Source organism: Nycticebus coucang, chromosome 22, assembly GCF_027406575.1.
Source record: "Nycticebus coucang isolate mNycCou1 chromosome 22, mNycCou1.pri, whole genome shotgun sequence".
Lineage (NCBI taxonomy): Eukaryota > Metazoa > Chordata > Mammalia > Primates > Lorisidae > Nycticebus > Nycticebus coucang.
The window spans coordinates 11,283,582-11,295,853 of record NC_069801.1 but is presented as its reverse complement, the minus strand read 5'-3'; the positions used below and the strand labels follow the sequence as shown (position 1 = coordinate 11,295,853).

Genomic DNA, 12,272 nt, shown 5'->3' with positions numbered 1-12,272 from the left:
AGGGAAACATCCCCTGAGAAGGTGACGTTTGCGCAGAGCCTTGAATGAAGTGCACACTGAGGGAAATGGGGTCAGAGTGTCTCAGGCAGACAGAACTACCAGGGCAAAGACCTCGAGATGGAGACTGACTTGATCCAACTTGAACTTTTAAAGATCACTTGGCTGATGTGTGGAAAACTGCCTACAAGATATGAGAGTGGAATGGGGGCTGCCACCAGCGTGGCAGGTGGCCTGTTCTAGGGTAGCAATGGTGAGAAGTGCATGGATTTGAGATATTTCTGGAAGGCTCTGTAAGCAACAATATTTATAGTCAGCATATTCTCTTTTATATCAAAGTCTAAATGTTATTTTTTTCCCCCTCTTTGACTATAAAGGAATCTTTTTTTTTTTTTTTTTGTAGAGACAGAGTCTCACTTTATGGCCCTCGGTAGAGTGCTGTGGCGTCACACAGCTCACAGCAACCTCCAACTTCTGGGCTTAAGCAATTCTCTTGCCTCAGCCTCCCGAGTAGCTGGGACTACAGGCGCCCACCACAACGTCCGGCTATTTTTTGGTTGCAGTTTGGCTGGGGCTGGGTTTGAACCCGCCACCCTTGGTATATGGGGCCGGCGCCTTACCGACTGAGCCACAGGCGCCGCTCTATAAAGGAATCTTAAAAGCCTAGAAATACAGGGAAATTCTTTTAAACAATTTTTAGCTGTATTGATATTGTAGATAATACCATCATTGTTTTCTTCCTATGTCCAGATACATTTTACAGATGAAATAGCTCTAAACTTAAAGCCACTGATTCATTTACCACAGAAAGGCATAATAGATATTTCCCCTGTATTTCCAGACTGTTTAGAAACTGTATAGTAACTCTTCACATCCTTCACTGAGTAAATATACCTTAGCCTTCCTAATTCTTGGCTAATTCTCTTTTATACTCCACAACTCTTTTTTTTTTTTTTTTTTTTTGCAGTTTCTGGCTGGGGCTGGGTTTGAACCCGCCACGTCCAACATATGGGGCCAGCGCCCTACCCCTTTGAGCCACAGGCGCTGCCCATTTTTGAGACAGAACCTCAAGCTGTCACCCTGGGTAGAGTGCCATGGCTTACTCCACAATTCTTGAAAGTGGCCAGTCTCTCCCTGACATCTGGCTGAAGACTGCTCATTTTTCAGATCTCAACTAAAATGGTGTATCTTAAGGTCATATTCTTTGACCCCAAGACAAGGCTGGCACATCCAACTTGGTGCTCTGGCCTTCTGCACAATACATCCTTACTACCATCATGGGTCATTAGTCCACATTTGGTAAATGATGATTAAATTCTGACTGTCACAGAATATTTAATCCCCCTATCGTAAAATTTGCACTACGGCCTCTTTATTACAATGTCAAGTAGAGGCAAAGCCTGGAGCCCTTACTTCCTCTGTCGGTGAGACCGTTTCACAGGGCAGAGTTCATGGAACAACTTCTGGCTGGTAAGCCTGGCTGCCAACAGATACTTGTTCTGGGCAATGAAATCGTCAATGACTTGCTTCTTCATACCTCGGCCCTACAGAAAAACCAAGAAGCAGTTGGTTTGTATTCAGTTTTCTCACTATAAATGGGCTTTACTTACAAGCTTAATAAATATATGCCTGACTTTGGCTAAAGTAATAACAACCAAGTAAAACAAACCTGCTTGAGCAAATAAACGTGCAGTGATCTACTTCAACGATACTGAAATGAAAGCAATGATGTAGTATTTCGCCAAAGGAAAAGTCACGTATTCCTTCTACTGGAGAACTTTTTCTTTTTTGAGACAGTGTCTCACTATGTCACCCTTGGTAGAGTGCTATGGTGTCACAGCTCACAGCAACCTCAAACACTTTGGCTTAAGCAATTCTCTTTCTCTCTCTTTTTTTTTTTTTGCATTTTTGGCCGGGGCTGGGTTTGAACCTGCCACCTCCAGCATATGGGGCCAGTGCCCTACTCCTTTCAGCCACAGGCGCTGCCCTTAAGCAATTCTCTTGCCTCAGACTCCCGAGTAGCTGGGACTACAGGCGCCCGCCACAATGCCCGGCTATTTCTTGGTTGCAGTTGTCATTGTTGTTTAGCTGGCCCAGGCCAGACTTGAATCTGCCAGCCTTGGTGCATGTGGCTGGTGCTGTAACACTGTGCTATGGGGGCTGAGCCAGGAGAACTTTTGTATACTGTTTTTTACGGCGACAGATTTAAAAAGTCAATCATGTTGAATTTTACCTGAAAGTATTTCTACTCAGGATTTGTAGCAAATTGGACAATTAAAAATAAAACCCAAAGCAACATGTTACAAGATTAAAGGTAGACTATAAAACTGTATGATGGGGCGGCGCCTGTGGCTCAAGGAGGAGGGCGCCGGTCCCATATGCCCAAGGTGGTGGGTTCAAACCTAGCCCTGGCCAAAAACCAAAAAAAAAAAAAAAACAAAAAACTGTATGATGACCACTTTGTTATTACTAACTTTCATACATTTGAAAGGGCTGAAATCATACACAGCATTATATTACAATGTCATTAATGTAAAACTCAGTATAGGGCAGTGCCTGTGGCTCAGTGGGTAGGGCACCGGCCCTATATACTGAGGGTGGTGGGTTCAAACCCGGCCCTGGCCAAACTGCAACCAAAAAATAGCCAGGCGTTGTGGCGGGTGCCTGTATTTCAGATCTACTCGGGAGGCTGAGGCAAGAGAATCTCCTAAGCCCAGGACTTAGAGGTTGCTGTGAGCTGTGTGATGCCATGGCACTCTACTGAGGGTGATAAAGTGAGACTCTGTCTCTACAAAAAAAAAAAAAAAAGTAAAACTCAGTATAAAATACAAACCAGAAATGTAAACATTTCCCTTTATGTTTAGAATTTTTTTTTTTTTTGAGACAGAATCTTAAGCTGTCGCCCTGGGTAGAGTGCATGGCATCACAGCTCACAGCAACCTCCAACTCTTGGGCTTAAGTGATTCTTTTGCCTCAGCCTCCCAAGTAGCTGGGACTACAGGTGCCTGCCATAACGCCTGGCTATTTTGTTTTGGTTGGAGTTGTCATTGTTGTTTGGCAAGCCCAGGCCAGATTCGAACCCGCTAGCTCTGGTGTATGTGGCTGGCGCCCTAGCCGCTTGAGCTGCAGGCACCAAGCCTGGAGTTTTTTTTTTTTTGAGACAGAGCCTCAAGCTGTCACCCTGGGTAGAATGCCATGGCATCACAGCTCACAGCAACCTCCAACTCATAGGCTCAAGTGATTCTCCTGCCTCTACCTCCCAAGTAGCTGGGACTATAAGCGCCCGCTACAATGCCTGGCTATTTTTTGGTTGCAGCCATCGTTGTTTGGCAGGCCCAGGCAGGATTCGAATCTGCCAGCTCAGGTGTATGTGGCTGGTGCTCTAGCCGCTTGAGCCACAGGCTCTGAGCAGAATTTTTTTTTTTTCCAGTTTTTGGCCAGGGCTAGGTTTGAACTTGCCACCTCCAGCATATGGGGCTGGCGCTCTACCCCTTTAAGTCACAGGCGCCACCCTGGAATTTTCTTTCTTTTTTTTTTTTTTTTTTTTAGAGATGGAGTCTCACTTTGTCACCCTCGGTAGAGTGCTGTGGCGTCACAGCTCACAGAAACTTCCAACTCCTGGGCTTACGCGATTCTCTTGCCTCAGCTTCCTGAGTAGATGGGACTACAGGCACCTGCCACAATGCCCAGCTATTTTTTTGTTGCAGTTTGGCCAGGGCCGGTATTGAACCCACTACCCTCAGTATATGGCACCCTACTCACTGAGCCACATGCGCCGCCCTCTTTTTTTTTTTTTTAATTGGGGATTCATTGAGGGTACAGGATGTGTCACACAGTGAAATTAAGAAACATACTTTGAATATGAAGAAAGCCTAATGGGAAGTGGGGAGGAAGGGATGGGCAAAAACCTACTTAATGGGTACAATGAATGCTATCTGGGTGATGGGCACATTTATAACCCTGACTCATGCATAACAAAATGGAGGCTTGGCACAGCAGCTCATGCCTATAATCCTAGCAGTCGGGAGGCTGAGGCAGGAGGATTATTTGAGCTTGGCAGTCTGAGATCAGCCTGAGGAAGACCAAAACCCTGTCTCTCCTAAAAATAGAAAAATCAACCAGGTGTGTGGCAGGTGCCTATAGTCTCACCTACTCAGGAGGCTGAGGCAGGAGGATCACTTGAACCCAGGAGTTTGGGATTGCTGTGAGCTATGCTGACATTACAGCACTCTAGCCTGGGCAACTGAGTGAGGGTCTGTCTCAAAGAAAAAAAAAAGGAAAGAAATAAGAACAAACTGAGATGAAATGGAAAAATTTCTAGAAAATTTGAGCAAAATCCAAACAAACAAAGAAACCATTAAAGAAACTAAATCAGTAAGTCAAAAATCTTTCCTTAAAACAAGACTCAAAAACCCAAACTGAAGGCCCAGATGGCATTACAGATGGTTTCGATCAACCTTTCAAGGAACATAATCCAATCTTATATCAAGTTTTCCTGAGAACAGAAAAAAGTTCACACTCGAACTTATTTCATGATGCCAAAACCCCACCATGAGAAAGGGAAGTTAAAAGTCAATTTCAGGGGGGCGGCGCCTGTGGCTCAAGAAGTAGGGCACCAGTCCCATATGCCGGAGGTGGCGGGTTCAAACCCAGCCCCGCCCAAAAAACCACAAAAAAAAAAAAAAAAAAAAGTCAATTTCAGGCAGGGTACGGTGGCTCACACTTATAATCCCAGCACTCTGGGAGGCCAAGGAGGGTGGATTGTTTTTTTTTTTTTTTTTGTAGAGACAGAGTCTCACTGTACCGCCCTCGGGTAGAGTGCCGTGGCATCACAGGGCTCACAGCAACCTCTAACTCTTGGGCTTACGCGATTCTCTTGCTTCAGCCTCCCGAGCAGCTGGGACTACAGGCGCCCGCCACAATGCCCGGCTATTTTTTTTTTGTTGCAGTTTGGCCGGGGCTGGGTTTGAACCTGCCACCCTTGGCATATGGGGCCGGCGCCCTACTCACTGAGCCACAGGCGCCTCCCAGGAGGGTGGATTGTTTGAGCTCACAGGTTCGAGACCAGCCTGAGCCAGAATGAGACCTGGTCTCTAAAAATAGCCAGGTGTTGTGGCGGGCACCTGTAGTCTCAGCTACTCTGGAGGCTGAGGCAAGAGAAATCACTTGAGCCCAAGAGGTTAAGGTTGCTGTGAGCTATGAGACCACAGCACTCCAGTGACAGCGACAAAGTGAGACTCTATCTCAACAAACAAACTAAAAAACCCCAAAGAAGTCAATCTCATTTCTTTTCTTTTCTTTTTTTTTTTTATTGTTGGGGATTCATTGAGGATACAGTAAGCCAGTTACACTGATTGCAATTGTTAGGTAAAGTCCCTCTTGCAATCATGTCTTGCCTCCATAATTCTTTTCTTTTTTTTTAAAGACCGAGTCTCAAACTGGGTAGAGTGCTGTGGCATCATAGCTCACAGCAACCTCAAACTTGGGCTCAAGCAATCTCCTTGCCTCAGTTTTTCTATTTTTAGTAAAGATGGGGTCTCACTTTTTGTTCAGGCTGGCCTTGAACTCATGAGCTCAAGCAATCCACCTGCCTTGGTCTACCAGAGTGCTAGGATTATAAGCATGAGCCCCAGCATCCGGCCCCTCATTTTTGAACATGAATGTGAAAGTCTAAACAAAATGTCAGCAACATGAATCCAGCAAGATATTGAAAGCATAATTTAAATCATGAGCCTGTTGGACTTAGCTTGGGAATCCTAGTTAGGTTTAACATTTAGAAGATACAGTAACATGAGTTAGCACATTACAGAAGATTAAAGAACATAAATCACAGGATAATTTAAAGGATGGAGAAGCATTTTATAAAAATCAATACCATCTGTGGTCCAAACGCTTAGTCAACACGGAGCAGAGGGAACTTTATTTTTTGAGACAGAGTCCGGCTATTTTTTGGTTGCAGCTGTCATTATTGTTTGGCGGGCCTGGGCTGGATTAGAACCAGCCAGCTCAGGTGTATGTGGCTGGCGTCTTAGCTGCTTGAGCCTCAGGTGCCGTGCCTTTTTTTTTTTTTTCCTTTAATTGAGACAGAGTTTCATTATGTTGCCCTTGGTGGAGTGCCATGGCATCACAGCTCACAGTAACCTCAAACTCTTTGGCTTAAGTGATTCTCTTGGCCTCAGCCTCCCAAGTAGCTGGGATCACAGGAGCCCGCCATAATGCCCGGCTATTTTTTGGTTATAGTTGTCATTGTTGTTCAGCAGGCCTGGGCTAGGCTCAAACCTGCCACTTGCAATGTATGTGGCTGGCACCCTACTCACTGAGCTACAGGTGCCAAGACATCCTTTTTTTTTTGAGACACACTCTTACTTTGTCAACCTTGGTAGAGTGTGTCATAGTTCACAGCAACCTCAAACTCTTGGGCACAAGTTATCCTCTTGCCTCAGCCTCCCAAGTAGCTGGGACTACTGGTGCCTGCCACAATGCCTGCCTATTTTTAGAGACCCAGTGTTTTTTTTGTTCTTTTTTTTTGAGACAGAGTCTCACTCAGTTGCCCTGGTGTTCAGTGCCATGGCATTATAGCTTGAAGCAACCTCAAACTCTTGGGCTTAAGTGATTGTCTTGTTTCAGCCTCCCAAGTAGCTGGGACTACAGGCATCTGCCACAACGCCCGGCTATTTTGTAGAGATGGGGTCTTGCCCTTGCTCAGGCTTGTCTCAAACTCCTGACCTCAAGCAATCCACCCACCTTGGCTTTCCAGAGTGCTGGGATTACAGGTGTGAGCCACCATGCCTGGCCCCCAAGAGACTAGGTCTTGCTTTTGCTCAGTCTAGTCTCTAACTCCTCTGCTCAAGCAATCTGCCCACCTTGGCCTCTGAATGTTAGGATTACAAGTATGAGCTACTGTTTCTGGCCCTTTTTAATTTTCTTTTTGAGACAGAGTTTCTCTCTGTTGCTCAGCTAGAGTATAGTGGCATCATCATAGCTCACAGCAACCTTAAACTCCAGGGCTCACGTGATCCTCCTGCCTCAGCTTCCCAAGTGCTTGGGACTACAGGGGTGAGTCTCTATGCCTGGCTGATTTTTCTCTATTTTCTTTTTATTAGTATTTTTAGTTTTTCAGACAGAATCTCACTCTGTTATTCCAGGCCTTTTTCTATATTTAGTAGAGACGAGGTGTCACTCTTGTTTAGGCTCTTCTCCAACTCCTGACCTCAAGCAATCCTCCAGTGTCAGCCTCCCACAGTGCTAGGCTTACAGGCCTGCATCACTGCCCCGGTCAGTACTTTGTTTCTTTTTTTTTTTTTTTTTTTGTAGAGACAGAGTCCCATCCTATGGCCCTTGGTAGAGTGCCGTGGCCTCACACAGCTCACAGCAACCTCCAACTCCTGGGCTTAGGCGATTCTCTTGCCTCAGCCTCCCGAGTAGCTGGGACTACAGGCGCCCGCCACAACGCCCGGCTATTTTTTGGGGCTGGGTTTGAACCCACCACCCTCGGCATATGGGGCTGGCACCTTACAGACTGAGCCACAGGCGCCGCCCGAGAAGGAAATCTTGAAACAAGATGGTTCTCACATACCTGGAGGACATCGGCAGGCTTGTTTATGTGTTCTTTAAAGATCAGCATGCTGGGGGTGTGGAAATGAATATTGTACAGCCTCGTCATCTCCTCCGCCCCTCGCAAACCCACATACACATATCCAAAGGATAAATAATCTTTGTGGGCAAAAGCAGTCAACTGTTAGGGTAGAATAAACAGGAAGAAAAATGAAATTTTTAACACAGCATCAAAAAATTCAAACCAATGGCGACTTGCTCACGTCCCTGGGTGGAGACTGAAGTCAGCTCACGCAGTTCCACCAGGCCCTTCACACTCTGTATGCATCCAGGAATTCTAAGGTGTTCCATGCCCCAAAAGTGGCCCAACACATAAATACAAACATTTATTTTTTTGCACAGATAAAGCAAAATAATCTTATTGAGATTTGTACTGGGTGGGAGTCATGGGTTTGGGAATTACTGGTACCCTAATTGGGAAAGACGGCAGTGACTATGCCAATGGTGAGAACACCTTACTCTCCTATCTCATGTCATAATAATGTCCAGAGGTGTGCTGGACGTGTGGTAGGGGGCATCATTCAGGGGGCAGGTTTGGAGTCAGAAAGGCTTTAATGGGAATTGCATACTCACAAGGCTGCAGTGAGACCTTATATTATACAACCATCCTGAGCCTCAGTACCGTGGTCTATGAAATAGGGATAATATCTCCATAGCTGGGTTCTTCTGAGGATTAAGTGAAATGTACATGCACGGAAAGCCCCAACACAGCAACTGGTATGGGTGGGTGCACACTGTATGGTGGTTAGTTAAAACTTCTGGTCTTCAAACGTGTATCATGGAATAAAGTGTTACTTACAAAAAAGACAAATAGGTGACAAGTTCCAATTCAGAGATTACTTTCTACCCCCCCAAAGTGAAAACACCATGCCAGCATAGAAAGTACCTTGTACAGCAGTGGCACAGTGGGTATCTGGTCAAACAGAAGGACATGAGGTTTGTTCTCCTGCTGCCAGCCAGAGAGGAATCGGACGTAATTTTTATTTGTAACCTGAAATTGAAAGCAGAATGTTAGTCTCAGTATTTCTTTCTATTTCTTTCTTTTTTTGAGACAGAGTCTCACTTTGTCACTCTCGGTAGAGTGCTGTGGCATCATAGCTCACAGCAACCTCAAACTCAGGCTCAAGTGATTCTCGTGTCTCAGCCTCCCAAGTAACTGAACTACTTTTTTTTTTTTTTCCCAGACAAAGTCTCACTCCGTTGCCCAGGCTAGAGTGCTATGGCATCATCTTAGCTCACAGCAACCTCCAACTCCTGGGTTCAAGTGATCCTCCTGCCTCAGCCTCCCACATAGCTGGACTACAGGTGCCTGCCACAGTGCCCAGCCACGTTTCCTATTTTTAGTACAGAGTGGGGTCTCACTTTGCTCAGGTTGGTCTCGAACTCCTGAGCTGAAGGGATCTCCTGCCTTGGTGTACAGGCATTTTTCTACTAAAAATAGAAAAAAAAAAAAAAGAAAGAAAAAAACTGAGGCAAGAGGATCACTTGAGCCCAAGAGTTGGAGGTTGCTGTGAGCTATGATGGCATTGCACTCTATAGAAGGTGACAAAGTGAGACTCTGTCTGGAAAAAAAAAAGAATAAGACGGTCTTATCCCATCTATATACTACATAATTTCATTTATTGCCATCAGAATTATTACTTTTTCCCTGTTTATGTCTTTTTTTTTTTTTTTTTAGCGACAGAGTATCATTTTGTCACCCTTGGTAGAGTAACGTGGCGTCACAGCTCACAGCAACCTCCAGCTCTTGGGCTTAGCTGATTCTCGATTCTCTTGCCTCAGCCTCCCGAGTAGCTGGAACTACAGGCGCCCGCCACAATGCCCGGCTATTTTTTGGTTGCAGTTTGGCTGGGGGTGGGTTTGAACCTGCCACCCTCGGTATATGGGGCCGGTGCCCTACTCACTGAGCTACAGGCGCTGCCCCTGTTCATGTCTTAAAATATTCCTTCTGAAAGAATAAATTACAAACATGAATAAATTAAGTTTCCAGCTAGAAATTTTTCATAGTTCAAAAAAGTTTCTTCCCACACAGCATCCAGAATGATTTATATAAATCCTAAGTCTGATCATTTCTCTCCTCTGCTGAAATCTCTACAATGTCTCTATCACCAGCCATCCAAGGTCAAAGTTCCCTAAATAGGCAGGGAGGTGCTCAGAGGGCCTTATAGGAAGATTCCTGTTAGCCCCTCTAACTTCATCCTCTCTTGCTCACCAATGACAACTCACTCCAGACCTCTGCTTGCCTGAAACTCCTTCCCCCATTCTCTCTCTTCACTTGGCAAACTCAGTACAGGGGTCATTTCTGCCAAGAAGCTTTTCCCAACTCGACAAGATGGGCTCCCGTATATTGGATGGAAATAACCACCTGCTAACTTGGGAGCTGCTTGACACTCATGTTATTCACAAAATAGGATTTTTATACAAATGTTTGAAGACCATCAGGACAACCTATCATGTTTTAGGAGGCCACAATACTGACCTTTAAATTAATTAATTAATTACATTTTTTGTTTTGAGACAGTCTCACTATGTCCCACTCAGTAGAGTGCTGTTGCGTCAAAGCTCACAGCAACCTCCAATTCCTGGGCTCAAGCAATTCTCCTGCCTCCACCTCCCAAGTAGCTGGGACTACAGGTGCTCGCCACACGCCCGGCTAGTTTTTGGTTGCAGCCATCATTGTTGTTTGGTGGGCCTGGGCTGGATTCGAACCCCCAGCTCAGGTGTATGTGGCTTGCGCCTTAGCCACTTGAGCCACAGATGCCAAGCCTTCCTGGTATTGTTAAAAGAACAAATTATTTAAAGCAAAATGAGAGTCTTTTCCTAGTTATTTTGATCCATGACCTAAGATAGTGGGGAGAAAAATTAGGACTGTAAAGCTATTATAAAAATCATAAACTAACATGAACCCTGGGTTTTATTTTGTAGCTTAACCTCTTCTTTGTGAAATTCATTCATATTGTTGTATCACTATAAGTTCCTAAAGTTATTCCAAAAATAAACGATCTCATACAATCTGGCATCTTATACATATGACCATTAAATCTATAACCAGGTATAATTTAAATTGAATATCTTCATGAGAGAGGTACGTTCATGTGAACAAATCTATGAACTGGACAGAAACCCTTTATCCTACCATGTGATTTGATTTTTTTGGTTGTTTAGAAAATAGCCATTGTCATTTTAGGTTCAGATTCCTATAACAGTGTAACATCCGTAACGCTGTTATTAATAGGAACGAATTTTTTTAGCCTTTGTTCTTTGTCTCAATTTTCAGTCTCCTATAGACTTCATATAAATTATTTAGTTTGAGTAATTGTTATGTCTTGCCTGCTCAAAAGAAACTCAGGTCTGAGAGAAGCACAGATAAACCTCTCAGCAATCAGTAGACCCAGGGACCTACCGAACACTTCTCAGCTTTGCTGTCCTGGATACAGACTTACTTTCTCCACCAAGTTCCCTGGCAGAAGACTTTCTACAAATTGCCGTAGGTTCTCCTGAACCACCGCGTTGTGGAAGAAGGAGACTTTCCCGTTAATGATGCCGAGGATGGAGGGTGTGCTGTGTGCTCCCAGGTGATGGGCTAGGCGTCTCTCATAGCCAGCATGGACCACGCCGATTCCTACCCCTGCAAAGGACCGAGAGTCTACATGAAGTCTGTTTATGTCACCGTGGCAGTCAGAAGAAATGCTAACAAGCGAGTTTTGGGTGTGAAATTAAAACCCTGACCTAGGAGGAGGAGTTATTTTTCCCAGTGCTGTCTAGCATGCTTCTACTGCTTGGATGCTAGATTGCTTGTTTTTCTGCAGAGCAATCTGGCACATTTAAGAGCTACAGATCTTTGTAGCTTTTAGCCCACTATTTCTAATTTTGGGGGTAGATCACGAGGAAATACTTCAAAAGAAAAAATGAGCAAGCTGTACACGGTGTTGTTATTTATAAACAAAAATTGGTACACATTTAAGAGTCCAATAACTTGGTACTGGCTGGAAAAAAAAAAAACTCATGGTTTATCAGTAAGACAGAAGAAAGTTATAGTCTTCTTACATTTGGGAACCTGTCTTCCTTTTATACAAATTATAGAAGTAGTAGAAAATATAGATTCTCAAAAAAGAGAAAGAAATCAATTAAAAACACTAAATAACCCATATCCCACATGACTACTGTTAATATTTTAGTATCTGTTACTTTTCTTACAAAAATCATACATATACATGTATGTACATAAAATAAAATGGGATCATCTGGTTAATTATTTCACCTAAAACTTGAAGAACTTTTCTTTTTTTTTCCCCATTTCATTTTTTTTTATTAAGTCAAATACACATAGATCATGAATACATTCATGCATGTGTGGGGTACAATGTGCTGATTTTTTTTTTTTATATACAATCTGATGTGGTTAGATCAAACCATCGACCTAGCTTTCACCTCATTTACTTGATTATTGTGCCAAAACATCTATCTGGCCAACACATTTGGAGGGCCAGAAACTCTGCTGAAAATTAGAGATACATTTAAATATCGAAAGCCAATAAATATATATTTTCTCTTGGACGCCGTCTAGTAGACTTCTCAAGCTTAACATGTCCTGATTCCCTCCCACAAACCTGTCCCTCCCCCGCCTTGGCCATTTCCGTTGGCGGCAGCTCCATCCTTCC

At 44.2% G+C, this 12,272-nt stretch overlaps 1 protein-coding gene across 2 annotated transcripts in view; it reads right to left on the bottom strand.

Moving 5' to 3' along the window:
- DNAJC16 (DnaJ heat shock protein family (Hsp40) member C16) overlaps positions 1-12,272 on the bottom strand; it is a 51,300-nt gene that overhangs the window by 18,247 nt on the left and 20,781 nt on the right. For both annotated transcript variants that reach the window (XM_053576826.1, XM_053576827.1), the window contains 4 exons: positions 11,055-11,239; positions 8,498-8,602; positions 7,574-7,732; positions 1,411-1,541 (listed from right to left, as the gene is read on the bottom strand). In XM_053576826.1, the coding sequence (XP_053432801.1) occupies positions 1,411-1,541; positions 7,574-7,732; positions 8,498-8,602; positions 11,055-11,239 (580 nt within the window). The remainder of the gene's footprint in view (positions 1-1,410; positions 1,542-7,573; positions 7,733-8,497; positions 8,603-11,054; positions 11,240-12,272) is intronic.